Source organism: Protopterus annectens, chromosome 7.part0, assembly GCF_019279795.1.
Source record: "Protopterus annectens isolate FY-2018-M chromosome 7.part0, PAN1.0, whole genome shotgun sequence".
NCBI lineage: Eukaryota > Metazoa > Chordata > Ceratodontiformes > Protopteridae > Protopterus > Protopterus annectens.
In genome coordinates this window covers 1,396,704,677-1,396,723,164 of record NC_056739.1, presented here as the reverse complement: position 1 = coordinate 1,396,723,164, position 18,488 = coordinate 1,396,704,677, and the positions used below count along the sequence as shown (strand labels likewise).

General features: G+C 43.6%; 1 protein-coding gene across 1 annotated transcript in view; it reads left to right on the top strand.

Moving 5' to 3' along the window:
* PSMD6 (proteasome 26S subunit, non-ATPase 6) overlaps positions 1–18,488 on the top strand; it is a 629,161-nt gene that overhangs the window by 492,834 nt on the left and 117,839 nt on the right. Inside the window, exon 7 of the mRNA XM_044077992.1 lies at positions 9,264–9,341. Coding sequence (XP_043933927.1) covers positions 9,264–9,341 — 78 coding nt within the window. The remainder of the gene's footprint in view (positions 1–9,263; positions 9,342–18,488) is intronic.

Genomic DNA, 18,488 nt, shown 5'->3' with positions numbered 1-18,488 from the left:
GGTTTTTGCTCTCTTGCTTCAAAAAGTCATCACTGTAGCTCCCTTCATTTCTCTGGTTGGCAGTTGCCTTTGATGGGTATGTCCTATGATGTCCTCTCCATTTCCAGAACCTGTCCAGGTGTTGACTGAGATATGTGGTTAAAGCCCGAAAAGAGAGGAGTCCTTGAGTTCTGTGATGTATGTTGCTCAGTGCCAAGTTGTTCTGCCTGAGATTTCTGATGGAGAGGAACCCATCTTCATTTATAGTCTAGTGGGGCTGTCATATTTTTGTTCTGGTTTCCAGTCAGTGATTATACTTTTTAGACTTGGAGCTTTTGCTGTCACCTTGACCGTTGATATTTCCCATACAGTGGGCCCAGTTTGGCTGGGTTTGCAGCCTGGGTATGAGTGAAAGCCAGGCCCAGTTTCTGCTCTAACTGTAAGCTCTAGGTATTAAATACTGCCTCATTATTCAGGGTGTGATGAAACAACCGCAATCATAGCAGTTTTAAGATTCTAGAGCAGCCGTGCCACATTTCACACTTTACTTAGTGTCACTTCTGAGTTTTGGAACCATAGACTGGTGGGCATCTCTGGATACCCTGAATGCATTCTCTTTCCCAGTCTTCATGACCCGATCAGTAAATGGTTACTTAGGTGGGGCTTTAAACCATAGGGCTGAGGACCTGGCCGTAGAATCAAGGTTTACCAGTGCCTCCCTTTTTCGGTATGGCATATGTGGTCTGTAACCTGATTCTTATTTGATGGGGAGCAAGATGACAGTTTCCTTCTTGCTAGGAAGGTTTTGTTTGTTTGGTGTCCTGCTTTACTGTCAAAATTTTCTCACAGCAGCTCTCATTCTGATGAGAACATGTTATTGGTCATTCAAAGCTACCTAATCATTCGTCTCATGGAGTATTGATGGCAGAGAATGTTTAACTGTGTTTGTATGGGTGAGACACCCTAGACAACAGTCCCTTCACTGCATTCCCTTTTTTTTTCTTTCTAATTTTTGTCTCACTGTAGATTTCCAAGATAAAGATGAATCTTATTCTCTGCTACCCTTAGTCAGGTAAGGCGTGAATTCAAACTCCTAAACTATGGAGGTTTGGGAACCCTCACTAGTTTTGGGCATGGTTATATTAGTTAACACTCAACCCACCTTGTGGGTCTGGACCTGTTTTTTTGTTTTTTTGTTTTTTTTTTTCCTCTCGCTCTGCCCTTGACACCCTCTTGATGGCTGGGTCAAAGGAGGAGGGATCTCAAGCTGCTTGGCAGGTATACACCTCATTGGTTACTGTCGACCATTTTGACATTCTAGTACTCCATACTGTCCCAGTTGATATGGTTTGGGCAGTCAGCATTCTGGACATCTGTTTGCTCAGATCTCTGTTCCAGGGAGGGTTCCTAGGCAGTTGTCTGCCCATTGTCCCCCCAAAGGGCAGTGTTGAGATCTAGCTGTGACTGGTCAGGAAATTTCTTTGAGAATGCTGCCTTTTTGTCCTTCTGTGAAGAACCTCTCCCTGCCAAGAGACAAGGACACCAAGTACATCAGGTTTGCCTGGCGATATTTAAGTTAATTCATGAGCTAAATTCTCTTTCTAGTGGCTGTATCTTTGCCAAAGGTTAGGTGGTTTGGTTTGGGAAGGTTTCTGCTTCCTTCGTCCTAGGATGAAGTTCTCCCAGCTTGTTCTTAGGTTTTTTTTTTTTGTTTGTTTGTTTGTTTGCAAAGGTGGTCATGTACTAATCTCTGAATTGGTCGTATCTTAACAGGGTAGTAAGTGTACAGAGAGAAGAATCCCTTTCACTGTCTAAGGGAGTGCAGCTTTGGCAGGAGTTTTCTGAAGTGACTGTGCTGGTTGGTTGGTTAGTTGCATCATTGATGACCTTCTGTTGATATATTGCAGTATTCATAACATGAGGGGGCTGCCCTGAACATCCGGCCAGTATATCTAAAGCTACTGTTAGGTATGCCCAACGTCGGTCATAAAGTGATGTCGGCTGTATAGCAGACGTCGGCACATAACCATCCTCACATCCTAAGAACTTTTTTGCTGCCAGTCTAAATGTCTTCTCTGGACGTTTGCTCGTCAGCCAAGTTGTGGATTCTGACTTGGATAAGGGCCCTTTGGGGGAGGGGGTTTTGTGTTACTGTTGTTTGCTGAGGTTACATGTCATCTAGGAAGGGTAAGTGTCCATGTAGAAGGCAAATTCCATATAAGGATATCCACGATCTGTGTCTTTTTTGCCTAGACTCTAATCACGGCCATACCTCTTGTGCTGTTTGCAAGGCCTTTGTCCCTAAGACCCTGCATAGTCAGCTCACTTCTCTGAATTTATACCTAGAGAACCACCGCCTTAAGCGTTTGGCTCGCAAAGCTATGGAACGTGCATCGGGTCCTTCTTGGGGGCCTGTTCTTAAGAAGGCCACGAAATCTAGGCCTTGGGTTTCGGCTGTTCTTCCAGTTCAGGACATTTCTCCCGAGGCTGATGTTTGCCCCGGAGACCTGTTTGTAGGTAGCTGGTGATTCTTCTGACGGTACCACTGTGAAGGCCCCAAAGGATCCTGCTAGCACATCCTCTGGGGATATGCAAACGTCTACTTTGGATGCAGGGGGGAAACCTAGGCTCATTGTCTCTGAAGGCACCTCGAGGCATTACTCAAATCCTAGTTTGTGAGGAGGTCCCGAGCAATATTATAGACTGCAGGCTGAAATTGCATCCTCCTTCCTTCCACTGTATGGAAGTTGCACTTAAGAAGCAGAAATCTAAGCATTCTTCTCTTTCTCCTCAGGAACAATCCACTGATTGGCAACCCTTTTCACAATGTCTGTTTAATGCCTTCATGGACTTTAGGCAAACCACAGGGGTCTCTCTTCCTTCCCCTTCCCTTTCTCCATTTTCTCCTCAAAAAAGGGATCAGAATTGAGGATTCCTCTGAGGATGATTCTTCTGGGGATGAGTCTCTGGCATACTCTGCCCATATGTCTTCTCCCCAGAGGAATCATCAAATGGACCTGATTCTCCAGAGAACGATACTACCTTTGGAGAGACTATAGTGAAAATGAGAGAATTTTTCCATTGGGAATGCTCTCAGGTTGCAGACATTCAAAAAAATATCATGACCTATTACAGATCGATTCTGCAGTACCTCCTGTGTTTCCAGCTTTCTTGGATGCTCTTTCCTCTCCTTCCAAGTGTCCAGATTCACAATCCTGTCCCCAAAGGCCAGACAAGTTCTACAAAGTGCCAGAAGATTGTAAGTTTTTAAGTGCCCTTCTGCACATCCAGCTTACAGTATCAGTGGTTGCAGATAAGCCCTCTAAACTTTTGCCCTCTACCTCCCTTCTCCCTTGGATAAGGAGAGTGACATCATGGAAAGGTTGGGGGAAAAAGTATATACTTTGGCCACACTTGCCTTTAGGACCATAAACTATCAGGCCCATTATAGAAAATATCCCTTAGCCCTCCTTTCTCAAGCCACTCATCTCATTTCCGAGCTTCCAGACTCTAACTCCAAGTCCCAGCTTGCTTCCATTTTAAGTTCCTATGCCCAAGTGACACATCACTCTACTAAATGCAGCTATGATGCAGTGGAAGCATCTGCCAGAGCATTTGCATCTGGTTCTGTCCTTACTGTTGGCTGAGACTGCAGCCACTACCTGATGAAATCAAAGTTAAATTTTAAATGCCCTCGTGGCAGAGGGGGTCCGCAGAACCAGGGCAACAGGGAATCTTTCTCTGATAAGCCCTTTCAGCATCCCTGAAGGGTTGACCGGCTGGAGGCATTCGGAGGAAGGCTTTCACTGTACCCAAAAGCCTGGCAAGATTTAACGCAAGACAGACTGGTACGGTCCATTATATCCGGAGGTTACAAAATTCCCTTCTATCAACCCCCCTTACCGTCAAGGAAATCCCTTCCAGATGTTCCGCCCAATCTGAAGGACCAAGTAGTAATAGAAGCTTCAAAACTGCTAGAAAAAAAGTGTCATCCAAGAAGTCCCGGCAGACCAGCACGGATCCGGAACTTACACAAGGTTCGTTTTGGTACCAAAAAAGACAGGGGACTGGAGACCGATTCTGGATCTCAGCAGACTAAACAGGTCTGTACAAAGAACAAAGTTTCGAATGGTCACGCTACAGTCCATTCTACCCTTTCTGGGTCAGGACAATTGGATGTGCTTGATAGATCTTCAGGACGCGTACTACCATATCAAGATGGACAGGCGCTCCAGGAGATTTCTTCGCTTCTGGCTGGGAGCCAGTCATTACCAGTTCAGAGCTCTGCCCTTTGGTCTTACCACAGCCCCCAGGGTGTTCACCAAATGTATGGCAGTGGTCACGGCTCACCTGAGACATCGAGGGTTCCAGGTGTTTCCATATCTAGATGACTGGCTCTTCACTGCTACTACCAGGCATCAACTTCTTCAAGCCAGGGACTACACAATCACAATCTGCTCCCAGTTAAGCATTACAATGAACTTCAAAAAATCTGCCTTGTTACCCTGTCAATCTATCACCTACATAGGTGCAGACTTCGACACAAGGAACATGTCCGCAAGGCTACCGCCAGAAAGGGTGTCTACAATTCGTCAGCAAGCACAAATTCTGATGCACAGCAGAAGAATCCAAGTCAGGTTCATCCTTCAAACTCTGGGTTCCATGGCAGCAGCCATTCTTCTAATCCCACTGGCCCGCTTTCACATGAGGATCCTTCAGTGGCTTCTGTTCACACAGTGGTCTTACCAACAGCTGCCCATGTCTCACACGATCATGATTACAGAAGCATGCAAAAGGCACCTTTCCTGGTGGATGGTCTCCCCACTAGTGACTCAGGGCAGACCCTTCATTCAGCCCCCTCCGGTAGCCACAGTGACCACAGACACCTCCCTGATAGGGTGGGGGGGGGGGCATTATCAGGGCAGGACAGTCCAAGGCACTTGGCAGCCTCACGAGTACCATCTGCACATAAACATCCTAGAAATGAGAGCCGTGCTCCTAGCGTTGCAAGCCCTTCAGGACTCTCTTCCTTCTGGGACCATTGCAATTCAAACAGACAACATGTCAGTGGTGTGGTACATCGAGCAGGGCGGAACCAGGTCCTACCCCCTGTGTCGAGAAGCACTCAGACTGTGGCAGTGGGCGATTTCCTCCCAATGTTTTCTGATTGCGATGCACATCCCTGGGAGGTCCAACGTCATAGCGGACAGGCTCAGCAGAGCTATCCTCATGCCTCACGAGTGGTCTCTGAATCAGTAAGTTGCGGATCTTCTCTTCCGCAAATGGGGACAGCCTTGCTGCAATCTTTTTGCCACCCCCTTCAACAGCAAATGCAGCAACTACTACTCCCTTCTTCCGCTTCCAGGTCACTCACCCAGAGACGCTCTAGTCCACGATTGGCCTCAGGGACTTCTTTATGCCTTTCCTCCGATACAGAAAGCAATATCATTGAGTTGCAAAATGATCCTCATTGCCCCTTACTGGCCTCGACAGATATGGTTCCCGTTCTTGCACCATTACCTTCGCGATCAGCCCTGGACTCTGGATACGATTCCGGACCTACTGATTCATCAATCAGGCAGGTTGCATCAATCCCTCCAAATACTCCAGCTCACAGCTTGGTTGCTCCACTTCCAACCTTAGCCAGGCTTCCCAGCATTTCCCCGGCTGTACGTGAGATTATGGTCTCCTCTCACAAGTCCACAACCAGAAAAACTTATGCTAGTAAATGGAAACGTTTTTCTTGTTGGGCAGAGGCTAGGAACGTAGATCTGTTTTCAGCCTCAGTCCACGAAATTCTGGAGTTCCTAGCACAACTTTTTCATTCCGGGTCCGCTTCTGCGACAATCCGGGTTCAATTAGCAGCCATTTCTAACTTTCATGTCGGTTTGTCAAATTCAAACATTATGTCTCATAAGCTCTGTAAAGCTTTTTTGAGAGGGACTACTCTCCTTAGGCCTCCAGTGAGAGATCCCCCTCCTCCTTGGGACCTTAATTTAGTACGAACTTCCTTAAATCTGCCCCCCTTTGAACCAGCAGCTTCCTGCTCCATTAAGTTTCTATCTTGGAAGACACTCTTTCTGGTAGCTATTACTTCAGCCAAATGCGTCTTTGAACTTCAGGCACTATGTGTTCGTCCTCCATACTTGGATTTTCATAAGGACAGGGTTACTCTGAGGACTAATCCTTCATTTCTTCCGAAAGTCTGCTCAGAAAATAATTTAAACCAATCTGTAGACCTTCCTGTGTTTTTTTCCCTAACCACACCGACAAGGCAGAGTACAAATTACACCAATTGGACGTTCATAGACAATTGCGTTTTTATCTGCACAGGACTAAGGAAACAAGGAAGTCTGACCAACTATTCCTTTCCTATGCTCTAGGCAAACAAGGTCTCCCAGTTTCCAAGGTGTCCTTATCCAGGTGGTTGTCTCACACTATTGCCTTCATCTTTCAATTAAGGAACAAAGAGTTACCTATTAAACCAAAAGGTCATCCTACTAGAACCTTGGCCACCTCTGTAGCCTTCCAGTCTAGGTTGCCCATGGATTCTATCTGTGCAGCTGCTACGTGGGCAAATCCTCATACCTTTGTTTCTCATTACAAGCTAAATATGGTCTCCAGGAGCAGAGCTGACTTTCGTTCCACTGTTCTGAAGAGTCTGTTCCAGTGAGCCACTCAGGATTGTAGGTGCTAGGGACGCTGTCCCAACCAGCAAGAACGAAGGCAAGATAGACAACTTAATATAAAGAAGTTATGTACCTACCAAACCGTTCCATATTAGTTGTCTTCATCTCGCCTTCTTTCTTGCGTCCCACCCTCCGTCCCCCTGTCCTGTTGAACCGAGAGGAGTTCTAGTTTCACTGGCTGAGTGTTCTTTGGTTCGTTTCCTCTGCTGACTTAGACACTATGACAGGTATACTCAACCTATTTGTTTGGACAGGTTTATTCTCTGGCTATGTCTGGGGTTAGCTATTTCAAACGAAATCTGGGTAGCTATCGCTAAGCATCATGGGATAAGGGGTAGCCTCGAGCCTGTAAACAGCTTTCGAGCTATAGAAGATGGCTGAGTCGGAGCCGAGGATCAGCTCCGATCCCAAGCAGCAAGAAAGAAGGCGAGATGAAAACAACTAACATGGAATGTTATGGTAGGTACATAACTTCTTTTTTCATATCAGGCTACCAAGGAAACCAGTTCCGCCTCCTTGGGATTTAAACTTTGTTTTAGAAAAACTTACATCGCCTCCCTTTTAACCAGCAGTTTTGTCTTCAACATTGCACTTGGAAGACGGTGCTTCTTTTAGCTATCACTTCAGCCAGAAGGATTTCAAAACTGCAGGCCCATATGGCTTCTTCTCCTTTTACAATTATCCACAAGGATAGGGTTTCCCTATGCACTAATCCCTCTTTCATGACCAAAGTGGTGAAGGGAGTTGTCACTTAATCAGTCCAATAACCTGCCCACTTTCATTCCCTCTCCACAAACTTCTAATGAGAGGATCTTGCATACCCTGGATATGCGTCGACAACTCATTTTTTTTTTTATTTGGATAAAGCAAAGTCCTTTAGGAAATCTGACTGTCTTTTTGTTTCCTATCATCCCAGGGCTCTGGGTAGACCTGTTTCTAAGCAGTCTTCTCCTGGATTTCTAAAGCTATTTCCTTTTGTTGTGTGGCCCATGGGAAAACCTTTGCATCTCCAGTTAAGGCTCATTCCACTAGAGCTGTGTCCTCTTCAGGTGCTTTTTTCAAGGGTCTGAATACTTTTTTCTTAGAAGCAGCCACATGGTCTTCCAGCCATACCTTCATAAAACACTAAAAGTTGGATGGTATAGCTAGATCTGTTGGTTTTGCTAGGGCTATTCTTCAGAGATTTGTAGACTGTGCTGCTGCCCCTCCCCCCACTCCTTCCTCTGCATGAGCTTTGGTATTCTCCCTCATGTTATGAATACTGCAACATATGAATAGAAGGACATAGACTAGTTGTGTAAAATCTTACTATAACCATAGGATGACATTTTCTTCTATATATTGCAGTGAGATGTCACTCCCACCTTACCCCTGATGCTTGCTTGATAGATACCTGGATGTGTGTTTCTCAGTTTACCTTGGGCTGGTGTTCTTACTGGAGCATTCATTTCTGAGGATGGCACATGCCGACGTCTGCTACATAACCTGACATCACTGTATGGCCAGTGTTGGATTGGATCGTATGTGCTACGTCACACGTACGTAACAGTAGCTTTAGAATTCTGTGTAGTGGCTGGACATTCAGGGCAGCCTATTATGAATACTGCAACATACAGAAGAGAAGGACATCTATGGTTATGGCAAGATTTTACACAACTATTCTTTCTTTCTTCCTTTCCCCATGAAAGACAGGGCTTGCATTTGAAAGTTATGCTCTTTTGTGGGTTGTCTGTGACACTGAGCTAGCTGTTGTTGCAAAGTCTTCTGTTATTTAGGCATAGCTACCTCCATTTCTTGCCCTTCCTGTAGTTTTGCAGACTATCACCTCAGTCTTTGGGTTGGTGTTTCTCTTTTCCGAATGTTGTAGCCCTGATTGCAACCTTTGGAGACTTGTGCTTTATGGGTAGATGGTCACCCAGAACTCTGTGTTCTAGTCTTGGTGTTGGTGTGGTCCTCTGGCACTTGCATCACTGGTGTCTTGCAACTTGGGATTCTTTCAGCCATAGGACCAGTTCATAGGTTCATACTAGGCTATCTGCCCTAGGGCATTTATAAGCCTAGCCAGAGTGTGTTTGGCTTTCGCCACCCATTCTAGAATGTTATGAGTGGTCTTTGATGTTAAATATAACAGATGTAGTCTTACCATATTAGTTGTGTTACAAGATGGCCTTCCTTGATGGGGCATGAATACCCACCTTCCATGTCACTCTAGGAGGAAGGTTTTTGCTGCGATTCAGCCTTGGGTCTTAAGGAGGAGTGTAAACTAACAGGAGGCAGTTGGAGCAGGGGTGTTTGTCAAGTTTTTCATTGTTTTTTGTTTTGCAAGATGACTGCTCTTATTGGCTGGAGGCAGCAAGTGAACCCAGCCATGGGATCTCATCAAGAGTAGTTCTGTCATAGATCAACTGATACACTTAGAATATCTCATTTGTATTTTTGCTTTTGCTGCAGCAGTTGGTAAATATTCCAAACAGGGATGTGTTAGAAAAAATGTTTGTGTGCACTATGTAAAATACATGCATGTGTTCAGAAATTCTGAAGAATTGTCATGATGTGTTATCAAAGATTGATTGTGTGTTTTGTTTTCTTCAAAAGGGAACTGTCCAGATTTATTGCAGCTGGTAGACTACACTGCAAAATTGATAAAGTAAATGAAATTGTAGAAACCAACAGGTAAGGTGTTTTAGAACACTGTGATTTATGTATTTTAGAATGTTAGCGATTTGCAATTGAAACTGAAAAGTGAGTTTTAGATCCAGCTTTATTTTTTCTCCCCTTTGTATGATCATATTTCTAATAGTGATCTAAAATGTTGCCAAAAGCCCCATTTGCAGGACAGCTGTAAGGTGATTAAGTTTATCTTGGAAGGTCTTCTCTGTGATTGATCAACCGAAGAAATGCAAGAACACTGAAGTATTACTCTTTCAGTCGATTGATCGTTTTAGAGACAAGCAATTTCACTTCTTTGCCTGTTAGTTAACTTGTCAGTTCCAGTTCACGGGCAGCACATTTCATCCTCTTCTCGAATCAACCATGCATTCGTCTCACATTCTTATAAGTATATAGGCAAGTACTAAGCTGCCCTTGCAGGCCATTTTAAGCCTAGCCAGTTTCCCTTTTTGTGCTCAAAGTAGCCTGCCCCATTTGGTTATAGATTGGCCATACCTAACCTATGGTCGATAATTATGTATTTATCCCTAATGAGAATAACTGAGATCATACCATAGATAATTTTAAGTGACCCATGCAAGGGATAAAGCATTTAGGAATGACATCTGTCCATCAGTAGTACAGGGAGCAGTCCTGGGGTAAATTTTCTGTTTCCCATCCATACATCTAAGTTGCAGTTGAAAATGGACAGGGTGAACTTTGTTTTATGTGGATGGGGAGTCTGTTCCATAGCAGCATTATCCTCTGTTAAATGTACTTGTCCCTCCAAGCCATTCTGTTGATGTTACAAAAGAAGTTTAGATCCATAGAGTATTTCTCATGCCATTTGACTTGCTGATGTACAATAAATCCATCAATAATGGGTCTAAGGATGCCTTGTATGTCAGATACAGGTCACCTCATAGCAGTCAGTAGGATACCAAAGTGTAGTGGCAGGGCTTTGAGTCAGTCCACGTGGGACATGTTGTTTAGGCCTTGAATTCAATTAAACGTACTTTCAACTTGGAAAAGTTGTTGCCCTACATCTGCCATTGTTAATTGAAGTACTAGTATTGGTTTAAGATGGCTTCTACAGGAAGCAATGCCCTTCTGACTAATGTCATTCAGATTAGTTATCAAGCAATGTTTGTAGAAATGCTTATTCAGAAACACTCCTCCTGACACACGGTGGCACGTGATCACCCAATAGGATAGTTCCAAATATGCATTCATTTTATGCTCACAGCCTTAGCTTGAACTGTGCCGTTACAGCAGTTTATTTGAACATGTTTTCTTCTACATGTTTCTGACATCAGTTTTAAGTTCATGGATTTAATTCTGCAAGACTGACTTTTATCATTGTTTTACCATACAGTGAACAGATGCTGCCACTGTGACCAGCAGACACTTTCACTTCCATATATAGTCCTGTCATACTTCATGGTAAATTGAATTTTAACTATGCACCAGCCCTTGCTAATCAGCCTAACAGCACATTAGCTTTAGTTGACTATCTTTGCGTATCATTTCATAATAAATAACTGTATGGAAAGAGGTAATAGTGAAATGGGGGGGGGGGTGGCTCAAGAAACAAGGCGAGACTGGAATTTTGGGTCATGATCCTTAAGGAGAATAACAGTAACCATACATAGCAGAAAATAATCTAAGAACCAAGCCAACATGGGGATGGAGAAAGGAGATTTTGCCGATAGGGTTGACTGCGATTAGAATACAGAGAACAGGCAAGAGGAGGGTGGAATTTACTGGAGAAAATTGGCAAAGAAATTGATGTACTGGGTGCAAATAGAGAGGGAAAGATAATAGAATGGGAAGAGGCCAAGAATTCATTTGGACTTCAGGCTAGAGATTGCCTTCCCTATCAAGGATTGATACTAAATTGTAGTCAAAAGAGAGAGAAACGGGGATTCTAAATGAAAGACAAGCACTGGTACAGTTTGTAGTAGAATCTAGAAGAGAAAAAAGGGATAATTAGTAGGGCCTAATAAAATATTGTATGATAGCTATAGGAGTCAATTAGAGGAGGTTAGAAAGGATTAGAAAAAGAGATTGGATTAGCAATCCACAAAGAAACAAAGGGGGATATATTTATGGCTTCCAAATATGCAACAAAATCTAGAAGATTTAGGATCTTTGCTTGGAAGTGTTTGCATAGATATTTGTATCCTTCAAGCGGTATTGCAAATGTTGAAGGTGTAATGGGGAAGAAGAGGCAGTTGGGAGCATATTTTTGGGAGTATAATGAATTGGCAGACATAAAATTCCACGCAGACTACTCTGACAGAAATACTGGGTGAGCAAATTGATGCAACTAAGTAATGATTTTTTTTTTTTTTTTTGAGCTGTGATACAAAATCGGAATTGCATAGACATAGTAAGGCTGTGCCGAGTTTAATTCTGCTGGCTGCCAAAAAAGCAATTACTTAGACAATGGAAATTTCTAAACGAACTGTAGTAGAAGCAGTGAATATAGTAACAGAGATAAAACAACTGCAGTGATCTTTAGTAGGAGCAAGTTGCATAAAAAGAATAGTGTTTTGGAGGAGGAACAAGTTTATGGGAGGGCAGGAGCTGAATGAGCTCTCTAATGTTTGACAATGGTTGGATTATATGTGATGCATAACATTTGCAACTGAAATTCTGTCAGTGTGGTTTATTTTAATTTATTTAAACTTATGATTGCCTATGTCATAAGTGGTAATTTAATAAAGATGTTTCTTTAAGAAATAAATTTAATAAGTGCATTTATACTGAGCCCCTGCAGGATCTTCATCTTCTCTACAATCCCCACTTTGTTTTCTATCCTAAAGTATATCTCATTAGTTGTTTTCAAAGTGTATAATGTAATGCAGTACACGGAGATATGTTGAGTAAGACATGACACTGTATGAAATACACATTCGCAGTGTGGCCACAGTTGTAATAAGGCATGACCGCATGAGTAAAGTGCATTCAGCCTTTAGCTTATTCAGACCAACAACGTTGATTGTGCTTTGTCTTCCTGCTTGCCTACAGAAGACCGGTTTTGCATAACTGCATCTCTTGCATTGTCAAATGCTTCATAAGCAGTTTGTGATGATATTTGTTTAACTTAATAATTGTGTTGAATTTTTTGCATCCATTTCTGTGTTTACACTGCTTAAATGTGAAACAGTGCTTTAACTTGAGCAAATAATGCAAAACCAGTGATTTCTTTTTCCAGATCATTACATATGAATGCATTTTGCATCTTTTTCTGTTCCCAGCTATGCTGCTATCAGTCATTGTCTAGCCTGCCAGCATGGGGTGTTTCATACCTCATTAGTGTATGCAGGTGCAAATGAGGTAGAGGTACAGGTGTCACACTGCATTGGGCAGTATAGAATTTCATTTGCTGTTGGCCTCAGTTTAGCACAGTTCTGAATTTTCTCTCATTCAAGTGTTTATAGGAGCTTATGATTGGGTTTTACACATGCCTTGGCTTCACACTGCAGGATTGGATGGTTCCCATAAAACATTCTAAGTGCTACTGACATTGCCAGATTACCTGCCAAACCCCACATCAGAACTGGCTGTTTCACCTGGGAAAAAGCATGCACACATAGGATAACAGGAAGTTACTAGGTTATTGGCTTTGAGACCCTTACAAGCCTAGCCAAGAATTTAGTCCATGTTCCAACAAGTCAGCACCCAGTGCCCCTGTCCAGCAGGGACATGGGTGGAATCCCGGGGGTGTATTTTCTGTTTTTCATCCAGTTGTCCAGGTTGCCCTTAAAAAGGGTTAGTGAGGTACTCTGCTTAATGTGGAGAGGGAGTCTATTCCACAGAAGAGGAAGTCTCTGGGACACAAATCTGTCCCACCAACAACTCCTGTTGATGTCACAGACCAGATTGAGGTCACGCATGCGGGTTACTCGAGTGGAGCTAGACTTGCAGGTGTGCAGCAAGTCCCATCAAGGTAGGGTCTGAGATTGCTTTGTATGCCAGACAGAGGTCACCTCTGAGGAGTCTGTGAGAGACTAAGTAGAGAGACAGGGATTGTAGCCTATTTGTGTAGGGTAGATGTTTGAGGCCCTGGATTCTCCTGCTGAGGAACCTCTGTGGTCTCTCCAGCTGCTACATGTGTTTTGTGAGGTACATGCAGAAAGGGGCATTGTACTCAACAGTGGATCTTATAAGGGACCAATACAGGGATGTTATGACCTCCTTGTCCCTGGATGAGGTAAATACCCTTACTAATGAGGTGGGTCATGTGGAAAGCTTTCTGTACAACGGAGGCAATATAGTGGCCAAAAGTCACTTTTCTATCAACCTGGGTGCCCAAGTCCCTCACAAATGATTGCCTTCTTAGGACCATGTTATTAATGTGATAATTTGTGGGGATGCCAGTCTCCCTAAAGGAGATGATGATCCATTTTTTTGGCATTCAGTTTGAGGCCATGTTTCTGGCACCAGTCTTTTGTTTGGGTGAGACCCTCTTGGAGGAAGTCCACATCACTAGGGGAATTGATGACAATGCACAGCTTGCAGTTATCTGCAAACCTGGTCAGCCATAGTCTACTGGTTTTGGTCTGCACCTCAGAAAAGCACATCCCAAACAACAGAGGCCCAAGACTGATCCCTGGGGTACGCCACTCTTTACGGATCTACTGCTTAAGGTGGCTTCCCCTATTTTGACTAGGTGGGTTCTATCAGTGAGCCAGTTTGCTACCCATCTGGTAACATATTGATTGATGCCTAGTTGAGAGACTTTATCTGTTATACCCGAGTGGGGAATAGTATCGAAGGCTTTGACCAGGTCAAGGTAGGCAGTATGCACAGTTTTCCCCTCGTCCATGGCTTTGGTAACTGTCTGAAAGAAGTCGACTAAATTTAACAGCCATGATCTCTCCTTGACGAAACCAAACTGTGTGAGATCGAGTGTTTAGAGGTTGCCAATGTCCTTGTTAATGAGGTCCATGATAATCCGTTCCATGGCCTTGCAGATCAAGCTAGTTAGGCTGATGGGTCTATAATTTCCTCGATCGGTGGACACTCCACCTTTGTGCAAAGGGATGACAGTGGGTGTCCTCCAGTTGGCTGGGCCGAAACCGCTACTCAGGCTTTGGTTAAACAGGGTGCCTAATGGTGCTGCAAGTTCATGTAGGATGCAGCCTGGGATGTTATCGGGTCCCATGGAGGCTGTATTTTTGCCTTTGAGAGGGCAGTGATGACTTGCTCCCTAGAGATAAGGGAGAGGGGGGCAGATGCTTAGGATGTCCTGATTTACTGATTGAGGGACAGAGGGGTGAAGTTTTCACTGAACCTGTCTGCCAGCAGGTTGGCTATATCTACAGCATTTGTGTTTGTGGTGTCCTTGACAACCAGTTCTGAACAGATCTGAGTGCTTCCTTTGAGATTGCGGACATATGTGAAGAAGGTCTTATGATTGTCTTTAGTAGATGTGGCCAGTTTGGAGTCTGTTTGCTTTGGAGGATTTCACTTGTGCTCTTATTTGCTTGTTCAGACTAAGGAAAGATTGCTTCCAATTAGGCACCTCCTCCTTCTTGGTCCAGGACAGCAATTTATTCCTTTTATCGTAGAGTTTATTTATTACAGATGTCCACCAGACAGGTTTAGTTTTCCTTGAGGAGGATTTTGTCCTGTCTGGTATTCCTGATTCCATGCAACTATATAAATGCTCGTGTAGTACTTTGGTGTAGGTTTGGACATATGTGCCAGTTCCTGTGGAAGGGGAGGGGGCTGTGAAGCTGTTTAATGCCTTCCCGCAGGAGGTTGTAACCAGCTTTGTAGAAGTTTTTCTGTTTGATCCTAGCTGGGAGGGGGGTCGGGGGAGATGGTGACTTCGAAAGTCATCACTTTGTGATCTGATCTTCCCAGGGAGAATGTGACTGTAGGGATGCTGCAGTCTTTACACATGTTGGTTACTACCAAGTCCAAGATATTATCGCCTCTTGTGGGGGTGTCGACCAGCTGGTCCAAGGCATTTGCATTGACGAGATCAAGGAATCTCTGGGCATTTGTGTTTTGGCATGAGTAGTTCTTCAAATCTATGGTTGGATATTTAAAGTTGCCAAGGATCATTGTAATGGGTTGAATCGAGATAGAGTCGAAGAGGTCCAGATAGGCGGAGTGGGCATCTTGATTCAAAGTTGGGGGCCTGTAGCTAGCTGTGGTTTGAATAGGGGTCTTGTCAACAGTTAACTGCACCTGGAGTGTCTCCTGCACGTCATACTGTATGACTAGCCTGGACGTGTGTATATGTTTAATATATATTGCAGCTACACCTCCTTTTGCTTTGCTGCCCACATTTTGGGGTCTGAATGTATGACAGGATGAGTAACCTGGTATGGCTGGGGTGCTGTCTGCAGCTTTGAACAAGGTTTCTCTGACTGCACAAATGTCAGCATATTTCAGGATTAAGAGTGCTTGCAATGAGTGCAGTTTCATGTTTAGACTCCTAGCAGCATGACCTTTAATTTGCTTTTTGATGAAATTTTAATGTTGATAGTTTTAAACTCCAAGCATTGCCTAAAAAAGGCACTATGGGGGAGGCAAGAGCCTTTGCCTGAAGCCCAAGAGAGACGGATGCAGGGCATCTCTGGTAAAGCATCATGGTCTGTCAATCATGTCTTCCCAGGCTGTCAGGTACTGGATCCTCTTGGAATGACACCAGCAACTAAGCCAGTTGTTAAAGTCGATCATTTTCTGTTTGTATTGAGGCATCATTCTGGGTGATGGTAAAATACTGCTTAATGCTAGGAACATAACCTGCCTGGGACACACATTCAGCAAGCTCGACCATGTCTCTCTTCGTATAATACAGGGAGGTATGTCTCAAGTCATTCACACCAACATGGACTATGACAGAGTCATAACAGTACCTGTTGAGAGACATGAGTGCATGGGTGATGTGGCAGATTCTGCCACCTGGCAAACGACTAACCCTGACTTTCTCCTTATCCAGGCTGGTGAGGGGCACATCTGTGTGTCTTACAATAGGATCTCGTATGACTAATGTGTTGGATTTATGTTTAGGCCTTAGTGGATGTGAGACAAGGTGTGTGGACTATTTTTGGTGTGGTGGGCAGTGGAGTTCGCATGTGTTTTTCCTCTGAGGTCTCTCTTGTTTGGGTATATTTTTGTTGAGGGCCTCCGCATTTGTGGGTGGGTGTTGTGTAAGTGTGGGTGGTGGTTGACGTGTGGTGTTTGTGTTGATAACCTTCTGAGTGCCAGATATACTGGCTTGTGAGGGAGAGCATAGACTGTAGGTTCTTAATGTAATTGCATCTCTCAGAAATTGTGTTCCTAGTCTACCAGACTGGCAGGCGAAATCATAGGAAATTGTCCAACCATATTTGTCAAAATCAGAGGGAGAGAGGCCAGAGAGACAAGGGAGTAAAGAGTGGAAGGTGTAAGAGGAGAGGAGTACTAGGTGATCACACAAGTGCTACTAAGGGAAAATTTGTAGCTGGAATACCTCACAGTGGGTTAATAACAGTGCAGCTACAGTGCGTGATGTGCAAACAAGCCCAAACCAACTCAAATGTGGGGATTAAATACCACAAAAAATAGAAGGTTGTAGTAACACAGAAATCTCACCAATCCTGCTAGTCCCTGCTTTCTTTACCATCCTGTGCCAGACAAGGTCCAGTAGCCCTGCTACTTGTCAGTAAGAGAGGAGATAGGCCCCTACCAACACAAGATGGCTGCCAGAAACACAGAAGGCAAAACACAAACAACTGTGCTTGCAGCAAACCTTGTATCCAGACTGTGCTACCCAGTTTAAGGGTAAGAACACAGTAAAACCCACAAAAAAGCACAAATTAACCACTTACAGACAAAAACAGAACTCACAGTATGAAAATGTATAACAGTAATGAAATGCAGTTAATCAGTAAATGCTTTACAACAGTGCAAATGTGATAAATTAGCTGACAATCACAACAGAAAAACAGTTCAAGGGGCGGAGCCTAGATGGCTAACTGAGAACAGTGAATTTTGAGATCCATAAACTAGTATAATAATATAGGAAAATTTTATTATTTTCAAGTTTAAAACGTGAGAAATCTGTAGATAAACTACTAAACTACATAAATATCAATTTTGGTGGAGATATAAAAAAATTTTCCTGTCAAGTAACTTGGAGATATATTGAGTTACTGAATATGAACAACTCAAGGAATTCTCATCCAGATGCAGCTTTGAAAAAAGAACTGCAATTGATGATATCTACCTTACAGGAACTATCTTTGAAAATGGATGCTTTTAAAAATGACGTAGAAAACCTCAAATTAAATTCTCAAAAGCAGACCGATACTCTTACAGCAACACCATACAAAAATATCAAATATAGAGACTTCTGTAAATGACATTGAAGGGAGACTCAAAGACGAAGAATTCCAAAAAGAATTTCTACTTAAACGGAATACATGGCTGCTTAACAAAATACATGACTTAGAAAACCGGGAAAGGAGAAACAACATAAGGATCTTTGGTCTGCCTGAAAACACTGAAGGAGAAGACATTGGGCCGGATTTATGAAAGCTTGCATGGAGTTGTAGAGTAAGACGTCAGACAGCCAATGTCTGCCGAGCGATCCAGCAACAGCTGGCAGGGGTGTGCATAAGAGCTTCTAAAGCTACTCTTGCACAAACATCGTCATGGTATGCAAATTACCTAATTTGCTGCTGAAAGCTATGCAAATTAGTTAAATTTGCAATCCAGGAAACACTAACCTGTCCGTGGAAGAGTAGTGTTATTTGCAGAAATGTATTCAGTTGGTAACGGAGTACCGTTCTGCAAATTGCTAAACGGAGCTATGACAGCTCCAAATAAAGGATGCATCCAGTTGAGGAAGCATGCCAATGGCCAAATGTAAGGCCATTGGCATTTGTAAATGTTTAAAATTATTAAAATCTAATATTCCCCCCCCCCCCGATCTCCGATGTTTAAGCATAGCACAGCGCCACGCAAACGTGCGGCGCTTAAAAAAAAATAATAATTTCAAAATAGCCAAAAATAGGCATTTTCACTAAAAAAGCTTATCCTGCCATGCAGGTGAATGGCAGGCTGAAGACAACATGGCCACTGAGTAGTGGTTGCTAAGGGGGGGGGGGGGGGGGGGAGTCCAATGTGAGAGATGTAACCAAGCATTAGTAGGCAATCCTATGC